At 36.7% G+C, this 13,161-nt stretch overlaps 3 protein-coding genes across 6 annotated transcripts; 1 reads left to right on the top strand and 2 right to left on the bottom strand.

The window, feature by feature from the left end:
• Positions 1-467: 467 nt before the first annotated feature.
• LOC145890598 (uncharacterized) lies at positions 468-2,198 on the bottom strand. 3 transcript variants are annotated; one of them, XR_014399565.1, is made up of 3 exons: positions 1,650-2,198; positions 1,068-1,250; positions 468-808 (listed from the first exon to the last, which is right to left on the bottom strand). XR_014399565.1 is itself a non-coding variant. In XM_082981714.1 (2 exons), the coding sequence occupies exons 1-2, from the start codon at positions 2,140-2,142 to the stop codon at positions 1,219-1,221; spliced, it is 525 nt and encodes a 174-aa protein (XP_082837840.1). In that variant the 5' UTR covers positions 2,143-2,198; the 3' UTR covers positions 468-1,218. The 3 variants fall into 3 exon arrangements, 2 of the variants coding, with proteins under 2 accessions (XP_082837840.1, XP_082837839.1); XM_082981714.1 differs by having other exon boundaries at positions 468-1,250; XM_082981713.1 differs by lacking the exon at positions 1,068-1,250.
• Positions 2,199-4,319: 2,121 nt separating this feature from the next.
• Positions 4,320-5,891, bottom strand: LOC145890599 (putative RNA-binding protein RbpA). 2 transcript variants are annotated; one of them, XR_014399566.1, is made up of 3 exons: positions 5,430-5,891; positions 4,974-5,160; positions 4,320-4,637 (listed from the first exon to the last, which is right to left on the bottom strand). XR_014399566.1 is itself a non-coding variant. In XM_082981715.1 (2 exons), exons 1-2 carry the CDS (start codon positions 5,752-5,754, stop codon positions 4,537-4,539), a joined length of 426 nt encoding a protein of 141 aa, XP_082837841.1. In that variant the 5' UTR covers positions 5,755-5,826; the 3' UTR covers positions 4,320-4,536. The 2 variants fall into 2 exon arrangements, 1 of the variants encoding a protein (XP_082837841.1); XM_082981715.1 differs by lacking the exon at positions 4,974-5,160 and having other exon boundaries at positions 5,430-5,826.
• A 3,690-nt stretch (positions 5,892-9,581) lies between these two features.
• On the top strand, positions 9,582-13,161 carry LOC145890498 (interleukin enhancer-binding factor 2 homolog). The gene is made up of 7 exons (XM_082981592.1): positions 9,582-10,592; positions 10,804-10,953; positions 11,177-11,287; positions 11,426-11,658; positions 11,913-12,062; positions 12,372-12,492; positions 12,743-13,161. The coding sequence occupies exons 1-7, from the start codon at positions 10,446-10,448 to the stop codon at positions 12,947-12,949; spliced, it is 1,119 nt and encodes a 372-aa protein (XP_082837718.1). The 5' UTR covers positions 9,582-10,445; the 3' UTR covers positions 12,950-13,161.

Genomic DNA, 13,161 nt, shown 5'->3' with positions numbered 1-13,161 from the left:
AAAGCGCGGTTTCCTTTAATTGTGTTTTTGAGAAGTTTATTCCCCGCGACTTATTTTGTTCCCTAAGTGGCAGCTTCAAAGTACTACAATGCCCTAAGAAATACAGTTGGTTTCAAATTGTTTGGGCTAATCAAAATTTACTGTGTATCACGAAGGGCTCCTCATAACATTACAAAATGAGATGTTGTGACACCACTTTTAAATCACAACATGTCGACATGATAGAAACACATTTCCTTATTAGCATGTTTTTTCCCTACATGTGGCCTACCAAATAAAAAATCATGGCCAAAATCCAGTTTGAAACTTATCTGGGATAAATATTCAATTAATTTAAACTTTTCCTTTAAGAAAGCAATTTCTTCTTAATTGCAAACCAAAATGCAATGCTATGCAAACTAACCCTTATCTTCAACACCTAAACATGCTCTTCGGCCTTTGTTACCAAAGAAACACAAGTATTTCAATTTAACAGTTCAACAGATGGTTTATCCAAAATGTACAATTACGAAAGTACGTGGTTTAAAACACAGAAAGCGTGGAGTGTACAAACAATGAGAATTAAACTTGCAGCAGCTTGTATTCTATCAGAGAGCAGTATACACAACAAACTTGAAATGAGCCATGGGCGTATTAAAAACAGAATTGATTCACTGCCATCTTGTTTTGTCAGCGGTGCATCAAATGGGTAGGTGAGCATCAGTTAGTTTGGCATCGATGAAACAATATTCACAAGCTGTCCATTCAGTACGGCACTTCTAATAATTATCATAATTACTTCCATCACGATCACCATAGCGACTATTTCCTGTTTTAACAAAAAAAAGTGTGTTACTAAGGTTGTAAAATATTCCAGGGCAATGTGTTCAAAAACATGTATTAATATACAAACCTTTAAATTTTATAAATTAGTTTGCTAATGACTGTAAAAATACAATGTAAAAACAAAAATTACATACAGACCAGTACCAGTTTTGCCCCTTGGTGATTACTAACTATAAACACATGGATAAAGTTTGCCTGAACTTAATCTTGATACAACTAACATTTAGTGTTGGCCATCTTACCTTAGGTAACAGGCAATAAATTCTTGGGGAGTCCTTGCTCCACGGTATTTTCTATGTACCTCGTGAATTACTCCACTCGGCATTAAGGACACTTAGGGCCGTTCAAAGAAGGTTCATATCGACAGACAGTAAATTCTAAACCACGCGCCATTTAATATACGACTAACTGGAGGTGGAAAGTCCCTGATAAAATAAATGTATATCTGATCTACTGCAATCCAAACACTACAAATACGCTTACAAGTAGTTAGTTAAATAAACAAAGTATGTCAGGCCAAAGGTGTTTTTAGGCAAAACCTTAAACAGTGCCTGGCAAAAATCCCAGCCAGGTTTGTAAGTTTACTGTGCCAAACCTGACAAGTACATGCATGAAGTGGCTAATAAAATTAACAAATTAAACAGATAACTCCATGGCAAATATATGTAAAATAAAACTGTTCATGTATTATAATATAATGTACTAAGCTCTAGGTGTAATAGGTACATTGCTTACAAAAAAAGAAAAACAATTGTAAAATAGTTGTGTTTTAACTTGTGTACATTGTATTTACAGGCATTGCAGCATTCAGTATGATGAATTACCTTCGTAATTTCTACCTCCTCGGTAGCCTCCGTCTCTTCCACCTCCACCATAACCGCCACCACCTCCATAGCCGCCGCCACTTCCGTAGCCGCCGCCCCCACCTCTGTAGCTGCCGCCCCCACCTCTGTAGCTGCCGCCCCCACTGTAGCTGCCGCCGCCACCGCCACCACCTCCACCATAGCCACCACCTCCATAACCACCACCACCACCTTGTTTTCCACCATATGAGCTTCCTTTAGGGTTTGCATTGTTAACACTTATGTTTCTTCCATCTAATTCAGTTTGGTGCAAGGCCTTGGCAGCCTCTGCATCGCATGTCTTTTCAAATGTGACAAACCCGAATCCACGAGACCTTCCATTTTCTCGATTCAAGACCACAATGGCGTCTTTAAGGTTTCCATATTCACCGAATACTGAGTACAATCGATCGGTGTCTGTGTCGTAGGATAAATTGCCCACATACAGCTTGCTTTCATTATCACCGTCACCCATGGTTGCAACACAAACAAGCAGTCCCTGACCGTAATTAAGACCTAAAAAATTACTTTTCTGATACAATAAAAAAGAGCATGTAACAACATCTAGCTTTAAACAATTCGGAAACGCCTAATTTAAAATTATTCTAATTTTTATTGGCACCCAAAAAATGATATTGCAGTGCAAAAGCCTCTACAACCAAGCACCTTCGGTTTACCAGAGACTGGTTTTGCCACGTGTTGGCCGCCATTTTATTTCCGCCAAAGAATTAGCCTCAAAAGTTTTTCGCTTGACTGCGTAAAACGTAGCCAAATATTTTCTAATATCATATCATACTCGTAAGAAATTAGTAGTACACCCTGTCACAAAAACTTAGTGACCTGGTGTAAAATTATCTTCCATACTCTAAAGAGTATACTATGCTGAAGTATTTTACATTTTCATCCGACAATTATAATTCAAATAAAAAAAAATTGTCAAAATGATTCTTTTACAATTATAATTCTTTTTTGAGGGCCATTTACACGTTTTCAAGTGTATACATGTGTGAAATTTAATTTCAGATGACGATATAAATGCGCATGGAATGGTATCTATTACCGAAAATTCTAAGACCAAACCAAAAATTATGCAGGTGAGGTATAACTGCTGATCAAAAACGCGCGAAAGAAACACTAACACCAGTTTTTTTAGGTCAAGCTTCACTAATTTGGAATACATTTTAAATTTAACCTTGATTTGGCATCAATGCACAAAAGTGTCTATTCCATGAACCATTAAAAAAATCTTGTGTGTCTGTATGCATGTACGCAGAAGCGTTTACGTAATTTTGCCATACATGCTGTCGATACATTATGAAAGGTTCTAGAATAAATAGTATCTTTTTTGGACACAATCTTTTGTGTACGTCATTAATACAATGAATTCTTTCATACTTGGTCTGTTTCTTCGGAAAGTTAGCATTGCTTTTTTTAGTTTTTGGAACACATGTCTGCCGACCATCTATTCAATTAGTACAGTAGCGGCTCGTGTAGGTATATAGGTAGTGTGGAACTGCAGCACCCCCAATTCCAACTCGATATTGACGATAGTATTTATATTATTAGTTATTGTTTTTATTTTTTACATATATATGTATAAATACAGTTTTCTTCTTATTCCATTTTATCCATGACGGGTTTTAATTTTTTTTACACAAGGGGTTCAGATTCAATTCCGGTTCAAGCAATTTAACAGTTTGGAGCCATTCAATGGTTTAGATTCAGTTACACTTCCCTGTTATTTTCAGTTACACTTTAGTGCTAATTTAAACCTGAAAGATAATTATGACACGACAAGAACTTCAGGAAACAAATGTCAGTAAATCGTTTGCATGTGTAAGTCATACTTGACACTAACGAATTGTTCCATTTTTCAAGCTAAAGCAACGCAAAGGCGCATCAGTTGGAATGAGATTTAGTTTTGATTCCAATGGTATATATAAGTTCTGTATTTTTCAGAATATAATTTACTGGTTTGGGATAGCTGCGGTTCAAAAAACAAACAGCTTAAACCGATAACCAAAATTACTCACGAAGAGTGATTTTATTTTGAAATCTTCAAGAAATATTAATTTCGCCATAATGGCATATTATCGCCAGTTTCTGAGCTAAAAGAATGAAAATAAACACAAGAAGTAACATGTACACAACCTCATAACCGATAATCTCCGCTCAAACCAGTTTAGGAAGGTTCAGGAACCACTTACCTACATGAAACTGTAAAAGATTACAAGGGATTTTAAAAAACGAAATTTCAACAAAATCCTGACATAATTTGAATGAAAGGTTAAAAATGCTATAAATAGCGTGTCCAATTCTGGATTAGACCTTAACCAATTGGATTAGAATGAGAGCTACCTAGGGTTATTGAAATTAGATAAGAATAAAAATCAGACGTGCGTAAGTTTCACTTCAACTCATAAAAAATTATTTCTTTGCCGTCACAAAGGCAATGATTGACACAAGTTGGTGATACCGAATAAAAAATGCTGTCGGAAAAAGTAGCATTTTTGTTAACCCAAAAATTAGATTGTAATTCCCTATTTGTCAAAGTCTGCTTCCAAACAAAATTTAAATATATACACAAATTTTAAACCCAATTACATTCCGTTCTGCTTATTAACCAACTATTCTAGGCACAAGTGAAAGGCATACCATGGTTTTGTTGTATTTACAGTTTCGCATCAAAACAAATCCTCTCAAGCAATATACAGGATAACAGAAAGAATGGGAATTTTCAAATCAAGTTTTAAGGATTGGGGTTAATTAAGCATGTATGCCTTCAGCCTACTTCATTTCATAAGAGTGTTGTAGAATTCACATTGGTGCTGAACACACCATATTTAAAATCCAGTTGATAAAACAGTTTTCAGTAGCCATCATCATTGCGATAACCGCCACCACCTCTTCTATCATTGCCATCATTGCGATAACCGCCACCGCCACCACCTCTTCTATCATAGCCTTCATCTGATAAATGTTCAAAATATTTAAATTGTGGAAAGCAAAGCTTTGATTTTACCTTGGTTCTAACTTTAACCAACTGGATTAATTTAATTTGGAGATAACGCCCTAAGCTTTGATATTGCTGTTGAACAATACAATATCTTAAGTATATACACAAAATTTTGAAATCCTAGCCGGATATCCAAGGCAACAGCAGTTACATAGCTTTGACTTTGCCTGTATAGGATTATCACAATGGCTGATGTATGTAGAATGAATGACTACATAAATAATTACCCAACCAACTTTGTGATGTAAATTTACACAATCACACCTTTGGTGGTTAAATGGCCGTCTTACCTTACATTTGTAACACACAATAAACTCTTGGAGTTCTTGCTCCGTGGTATTTTCTATGTACCCGTGAATTACTCCACTTGGCATTAAAGACTTATTGCATGGACAGACATAGTGTACAGAGACAGTAAATTCTATATGGCATGTCAGTTAATAAGCAAGGCAAACTGTTTCGGTTGATGGCAGACGCCTAGCAAAAACAAACATGATTGTCAGCAATCAGGTAAAACTAACCACACATTACAAAAAAAATGCCAAGATATCACTTCTTAATGCTGCATAGTTATGGAAAAACTACAACTAGGCAATTAATAATTTAGGTTTTAGACACAAGTATAAAAAGAAATACTAAAGAACTTTCGTTTTTCTTTTAATTGTGCTTCTCTGTCCATTAACTAAACAAATCCATCGTGAATATCCTGAAAACAATAAATAAAGTTATCGTGTAGAGAAACTTACTGCGCCCATAGTTGCCGCCACTTCTGTTGTTGTATCCACCTCTGTAACCACCACCACCACCATCGAAACGTCTGTCGCTTTTATCTTGTGCTTCATTGACCTTGATTTGACGCTTCATAAAATCTGCGCCATTCATTTCCCGGATGGCCTTTTGAGCGTCGTCGGGTGAAGAAAATGTGATGAAACCAAAACCTCTGGATCTGCCAGTCTCACGGTCATTCACAATGACAACATCTTCAATAGGACCGAATGATTGAAATTCGGTTTGAAGATCATCTTCTCTGGCATCGAAGGATAAATTTCCAACAAATATTTTTTTTGCCATTGCTTATTGTTATTACGAATCAAACAAATGTAAATCCTGTGCTGACACAAGAGTTTTTATATATTCATGAAGCTCAAAAAATTAATATTTACTTTAATAACTCAATATATGTATAAACTGTACATCCAAAAACATATGAATAATTATAATTGTTACACAGTACTTGTTCAGAAACATGTACTGTCTTCCAATCGAACACCATATTAGCATGCAGCATTATCGCATGCGTAAGAATTCTTAACACAACCTATATAAAATTTCAAAAAATTCATTAAAACGGGCATTTATAGATATTTGAAACTATTTGCATGTATTTATATACCAAAATATATACATTTACACTTTTAGCGCCACCAAATAACCTTTATTTTTTGACTCACTTATCCCGAATAAAACACGCGGCCACCACGCTTCGAACAAAAGTGGAAAGAGGAAGAACCGGCCATTATCCACGTGACGGAATAGTAACAATTTTTTTTTTTATTTAGCATGGGGAAATTCAAAAATATTTATCTTGGGATACAAAAACAAAAATTTCAGAAGAAGTTTTTTTAGTGTTAAATAATAAAATAAATCAAAAAACAACTGCTTGCGGTTCCAAACTGTTTAGTTCTCAAGTTACTTCGATGTACTTGCCATTACGACAAAAATTAAAAAAAAAGTTTAAAAATTAAATGATGAATTATGAAACAAAGCAAATTAATAGCGCAAAGAAAAACATCACATCGCAGAAAGTACAAGTCGTTACTAATACAATTGTGTGTTTTGATATTTTGTACGAGTAGGACTACATGTCCGTTTGACCTTCGACGTAGGGTAATTAATAGTAATCAAAACTGAGGATCCCATCGCTGCAAAAAAGTTTTCACAACAATTTGCATAGTCGAGAACTTCATAATACATACGTTTGCATTGTGTACGCTAAAAAAATGAAAATATTATAAAGTTACATAACGACCAAGGGAGGTTTATAGGCTACGTTAAAAAGCCGTAATGAAACAATGGAAGTATCGGCATTTATTAACAGCAGCTGAAATTTTTCGATTCAAATTGTTTCCAATGAAGAGAAAGGGCTCGGCATGTGCTCCTTGAGTCTCGTGGCAAGGTTTCGTCTGGTCTGGACAATGTATGCGTAACCACAAGAAGTAGTGATGTTCCCAGTTCGAAATTATCCGGCCCGGCCGGATCCGAATAGTTATTAATCAAATCCGGCCGGATAATTTGGATCCGGCAGTTTGTTGACACCGATTCGTGTATTGTGACAAAAATGTTTGATTGCCAGAATGACAGAATGCTATGTTAAGGTTAGCCTGTAATGAGTGGAACAAATAAACGTGGGCATTTATCAATATGGTACAACACGTCACGAAAAACCTTAATAACAAATAACAGAAAAATCTTACGTGGGCGAGTTTAACAGACTGGGTCACAAAAACGAGTAATTTGCGAAATGTTTGTCCACTTTTAGGACAAAATGCTTTCCCAACTATCCGGTAAAATTAAGTGTATTATCCGGCCGGGTCCGGGTATTGAAAATTGGTCAATATCCGGCCGGGTCCGGGTGCCCGGATCCGGCGCAACACATCACTAGTTTCCGGTCTTTTCGTAGGAAACAGAGTGCCAAGATTGTTGAGTTCAAATACAAAACGTAGGTGTGTTTTGCCTTGTGTGAGATGGGCGACACTTTGTATTGAAGATTTCCAAAATCGTCAGTTTTTATGTTCCTTAATTTGCATACCATTTAGTCAGGTATTTATTTGGTTTTATTGCTAAAAATAACGCAGGTCAAGTTTAATTATACCAGCACATAAATGATTTGAAAAACGATGCAAGACGTCATTTTATTCTCCGCCAATGTTTACTACGCAAGGCCTGTGCCAAATAGTCATGCGAAACCTAAATTTGGTAAATTTTTTCACTAATGTCAGAAATTTCACCTATAAACAAAAACACAAAAGTCGATCGCTTTCAACACTAGTTGTGCGTCCTTGCTAGGAGATTTCCACGCGAAGAATCGTGCTGTGTCGTAGGATTGCAGCCGATTGCACTTGGTTTGCATCAACCGGTCGCACTCACATGGAGGAGGTTGGAAGTGTGGCCTAAATTCGCCAGGACATTTACGGCAGCAAATCGCTCATTTGGGTGTAGATTTTATGAAAATGCATAAGTTGCAAGAAAAAAAACACGAAATCAACTCAAAGTACGAAAAAAACGTGAAATGCAAAATCGGGGATTATATTCTAAAATGTTTTCAATTTTTAGCAAATTGGATTTATTTCTTGAACAGGGGTTCGAGTTATTTTAACGATCAAAACGGACTGTGAGTTATTAAACGAAGTATCTAATGAGAATGATGCTCTTTTAAAGATTGAGGATCCTCCACCCAAAACAACTGTTAAAGACATGCTTAAGGTGGAGGTTTCCCAATGAGAAGTAGCCTACACAGGTTAAGGCGCTTTAATATCAAGATAATCGCACAATTTAAAAAATAAACTGTAAGCTTGCAAATTGTTTTCGGGGAGAGGTAGCCTACTTTATTTACCACCGGTCATTTGCAAAAAGATTTGCAGTAAATTTAGTTGAGAGAGGTACATCGTAATACTATATTCAGTGAAAACAGTTTGGGGTGAAGGGTCCGGAATGGATGTTTTTGAAAGGCTTCCATTGCCGAAGAACCGACATCAACAAGTCAAGAAAGTCTCAGTCTGACAGCTTCTCGGATGGTTCTCTTGGACCTAAGTTCGGTATGAGACCAAAACCGTTGCGATACCACGTGTGAGATGTTTATTTGTGGAAAGAGTCGCAAATATATAGGGATACATTAAAGACGAGAGAGAAACAAAGAGATAATTGCTGCGATCACGCGACAAAGGGGACTTAGAAGAAGTAGCGCTAGTTGAAAGACGTATCGCAAGTAAGATAACTATAGCGATGGCGCCAGAAAGACGGGTGTAAATGTAAAAGAGTAGAAAGCCCAAGTTTAAACAAAATATCAATCAATATTCGAATTACGACAAGCTAAAATCCCTACATAGCTTCCCCACCGGACAAGTGTATAGATAACTTCATCATAATGACGATAAAATGGAGGCAGTGAATAGGTGGCCTTGCCGCAATCACCGTGTAACGACATGCCTCGAGTATCGTGCTTCTCGCGTTCGGAAGGCTTTCTGAAACGTACCCATCGCGGCAATTTGGTCCGCTTGGTTAAGGCATGTAGACTTACCTGGCATAAAATTATGTGAGTAAATATAACATGCAGTAAAAAAAAATCAGAAACTACCGTTTCGGCGACATGCTTTAACAAACCTATACCTTAAAATTACCTAGAAGGGAAAAGTAGTAAAGATAAGAAACACATTTTGTGACGAAAAGAAGGAAAATATAGTAGTTTAACATTACAAAACAAACTTCACAGCAGTTTGGCGTTGCACTTGAATTTCATTGACTCCGGCATCACATGGTATCGCTCTTGATTTGATTTGACTCCAGCATCAGAAGGCGTTGCGTTCGAGATCACAGAGGGCAGCACCAGAAATGAAGAAAGACGGGTGTAAATGTAAAAGAGAAGAAAGACCAAGTTTAAACAAAATATCAATAAATATTCGAATTACGACAAGCTAAAATCCCTACAGTAGTTTCAAAAGACCAAGTTAGAACAAAATATTAAAACGTTTCGATGTTCGAAGTATGTCAGGCCGAATTTCCTACAGGGAACTGTGGCGTCTGTAACGCTTGACTGGCTGCTACAACTGATTTCTGCAAGTCTTCTGATGCGTATCATAATTTGACTGTAACATTAAAAATGTCAAGTGTAAACACATGTTGTCAGGCGGAAATTAAAACTAACTAACTAACTTTAGTGCGTTGGTGACAAAGTTTAAAGTTTAGCCACGTGTGATAAAATGCTGCAGGGTTGTGACTTTAGATGTCATTCCGTTGTGTTTGCGTTTTGGTGCAGGGTATCAGATTTGGAAACATGCATACATACATATACCGAATACCGCATTGCTACAGGAATGACGTCGGCCTCTACAGGCAGCTACATAATGCAGCCATGATATACTGCAAAGCCACACAAAACCACTATTATGATATATAATTAATACTTAGTATGTGGTTTACCCACTTTAACAAATGGCTGCAAACTTTTGTTGGGTGTTGCACCCCAATTCGCCAATGGGGCTTTTTATGTGTTTTTTCCCATAAAATTTGTCCCCATATGTCAGTGTTTCCCAACCGGTGGTACGCGACGGCTTGCTAGGTGGTACACGAGCACCTTTCCGTATTTTGCAGTAATGGTTCAAAATGAAAAAATCATAAGTGATCTCATAATGTTTGTTACTTCATCCCCAAGGTTACTTTGTAACACTCAATGGGTGGTACGCGTCGAAATTCTTTTACCCCTAAGTGGTACGCAATCACAAAAAGGTTGGGAATCACTGCCTTATGAGCAACAGAGTCAATAATCCTTATGGTTTGATCAGTGTGAATTCCATTTTATTTCCTGTATTTATCGTTCATCTGCATAGCAGTATTTTGTCTGCAGCCCAATGAATATTTTGGCCCTTTAGCTTCTATATAAATGATTTGATTACCCTTACCCTATTTTGCATTTGTGACCTTATTTTCCCTGTATTGGTACAGCTGCTTAATCAGTTATACTATTTTGATCCACTTCCGAAGTCACCATGAGAGGTCGTGGACGAGGTAGAGGGGGCGGCATGGGACGGGGGCCTGCTAGGGTTTTTGTTCCACACATTCCCTTTGACTTTGTAATGTGTGAACAGGCTTTCCCAAGAGTAAAACCAGAACCAAATGATGAGGAATTAACTCAGGTATCATGTCTATGTTAATCTGCATGTTTTACGTTTCTCCGGTATTGGTCAGAATCTTTTTATTACTTCTGGCTGTATTATGTTAGCTATGATACCTTTGTGTTTGGGTATGGTGACACAATTAACTACTTAATGGCAGATGCTGTTGTTGTTAGATTACAATCCGAATTACATGATGAAGTTACTATTTACAAATGTTTGTTTGAAATAGGCGCTTGTCAAGCGAAGTCAAGACCTGACGGCATCCCCTCAAGATCAAACCATGGTACTAAGTGCTGTGACGAAAGTTACAAATGCTCTTGATTCCCTGGTTGTTGCCCCTCCTGCGGATTTTGACTCTCAGATTGATGAATATAGACAGGTTCGTAGTCACACGCATTTCAAATATTAGTTTATTCATGTGGCTGTCGTTGCAACTCCCGCCTTTCATACAGATTCATAAGTGCTACCCTATGAATTGTAACTCATAACCATTTTTGGAATATGTGACATCAAGTAATATAATCACTGGATACAAATAGTCTAATGGGGTCCTGGTTTTTTTGCAATACCTTTAGGGTAAAACATTTCTTTAATTTGTTAAGGTTGGTTCATTCAAAAAAGGAACCATGATGGTTGGAAATAATATTGCTGATATTGCAATTATTTTAAAGACAATCCCAACCAAAGAATCCGTCAGAAAATTAGCAGAAAAAGTAAGAACTTTTCAAAAAGACCTGGAATGTATTTAGTCAGAGACCTATTCGAAATTAAACAACATGCAAATACTGGGCAATCTGTGCATACTTGTTCTGTAGGCATGGCAAAGTTTAACATATTTTTTCACAATTTAGGTTGTGGAACACATAAACAAAGAAGAGGCAACAGAAATATTGACAATATTTGACACCGATGCTGGCTTTGAATTGAAAAACAAGGATTGTACTGTTAATGTGCTCATTGCAACTGTGCCCCAGAATATGAGAAAACTTGACCCAAACATTCATTTGGATCAGCGAGTCTTGCAAGCAACTTTGGCTGCTATCAGACACGTTCGATGGTTTGAGGAAAATGCATTTCATACAAGGTTTTGTGTTATGTTTGGATGTAACAATTACCCATTTATTCAAAAAACTATGAACTTATATGGTAGATAAATATTTGAGATTGCAGAATTTTTAGTCAGATATATGGCCCGTAGTATCTGATTAATTTTAGATACCTTTAAAATAGGCTTTGGTCATATGTATTGTAAAATTACTATAACTGTAATGTTGTTTGTTGTATTATGTATGCCTTGCATGACTACTCTGAGTATAACATATTGTGTTTATTTTCCAGTGTAAAAATGCTTGTAAGATTGCTCAAGGATTTATCACGAAGATTTGAAGGTTTTCAACCACTAACTCCATGGATAATCGACTTACTAGCACATCATGCTGTGATGACCAACCCCAACAGACAAGCACTGCCAATAAACCAGGCATTCAGGTGAATTGAGAACTTAGTTAATGGTTAAGTGGCAATTTAGCCAATACTGGATCAAAAACAGTTTTTGTATGACAAGACGAACGTAAGCTACATGATATTTTTCTCTTGGTGGGGTTTAAACCCAACGCATTCTGTATCTGTGCCCTATGAACTAAACTGTGGAAGATTATTACCTTTACATAGGAACCCGACTAGATAATCCTTGCAATTTTATCGGTAATCAGATCATACTATTTCTTGTGTTTATTGTTCATGTGTGTAGTAACTTTGGGTGCAAAAAATGATTTGGTTTACTATTCTTTACCTCAGGCGATTTTTACAATTGCTCTCATCCGGTTTCTTTCTCCCTGGATCTGCCGGTATAGTTGATCCATGCGAAAGTGGTAATGTACGGGTCCACACTGTTATGACTTTAGAAGAACAAGACAAGGTGAGAAAACTGTTGTATTTTTGATGCAAAATTAAAATGGAAGCATCCACAGATGGTTTCTTATAGATTTAACCAACATAACCGTAATTATATGAATTAACTGACCGGCCAAAAATGCTGAAAACAGTACCATGTTTTATTTAGTAAATCCGTAATTAGTGTTTCATAACATATATATTTGTTACTTTTGGGAATAAAATGTTTTGATTTTTAAATAACATTATTCATGCTGTGTGTTATTGTATTACAGGTGTGTTATACTGCCCAAACGTTGCTCCGTGTTCTTGCTCATGGGGGATACAAAAGGATTCTGGGTTTGGAAGGAGACGCAAGCATTGCAACTGAAATGTCCGTCTGGAATGGAGTTGTTGTGACACCTAGTGATCGTGCGTATGAAAAGACAGACATAAAGGAAGAAGCAGAGGAAGAGACAATGGACATCTCACAGGAACAGTAGTGAAGAAAAAATCGTTGGTTTTACGAAGCTGCAGTTCTAATCTAAAGATGGTCGTGGGAAATGTTAGAGACATTCCATTTGCTGCTTGATTCCTTCAATGTCTGTTTTTCATAAACATGAAACAAAGTGGCTTTTTGCAATTTTATTGCAGTAACTGTCTGTAGGCACAGATGGTAATCAGAAAAATCACCAAATAAACATAAATAAGCACC

The sequence above is a fragment of the Ascidia mentula genome, chromosome 2 (assembly GCF_947561715.1).
Source record: "Ascidia mentula chromosome 2, kaAscMent1.1, whole genome shotgun sequence".
In the NCBI taxonomy this organism is placed as follows: domain Eukaryota; kingdom Metazoa; phylum Chordata; class Ascidiacea; order Phlebobranchia; family Ascidiidae; genus Ascidia; species Ascidia mentula.
Note: the sequence above shows the minus strand (reverse complement) of the source record. Positions and strands in the feature narration are given on the sequence as shown.

Coding starts and splice junctions, on each gene's coding strand:
- LOC145890598 (XM_082981713.1), bottom strand. CDS start 2,142: ATGGGTGACGGTGATAATGAAAGCAAGCTGTATGTGGGCAATTTATCC. Junction 809..1,649: donor AGGAGGTAGAAATTACGAAG/GTAATTCATCAT, acceptor TTGTTAAAACAG/GAAATAGTCGCTATGGTGAT.
- LOC145890599 (XM_082981715.1), bottom strand. CDS start 5,754: ATGGCAAAAAAAATATTTGTTGGAAATTTATCCTTCGATGCCAGAGAA. Junction 4,638..5,429: donor TGGCGGCAACTATGGGCGCA/GTAAGTTTCTCT, acceptor AACATTTATCAG/ATGAAGGCTATGATAGAAGA.
- LOC145890498 (XM_082981592.1), top strand. CDS start 10,446: ATGAGAGGTCGTGGACGAGGTAGAGGGGGCGGCATGGGACGGGGGCCT. Junction 10,954..11,176: donor AGATTGATGAATATAGACAG/GTTCGTAGTCAC, acceptor TAATTTGTTAAG/GTTGGTTCATTCAAAAAAGG. Junction 12,063..12,371: donor CCAATAAACCAGGCATTCAG/GTGAATTGAGAA, acceptor TCTTTACCTCAG/GCGATTTTTACAATTGCTCT.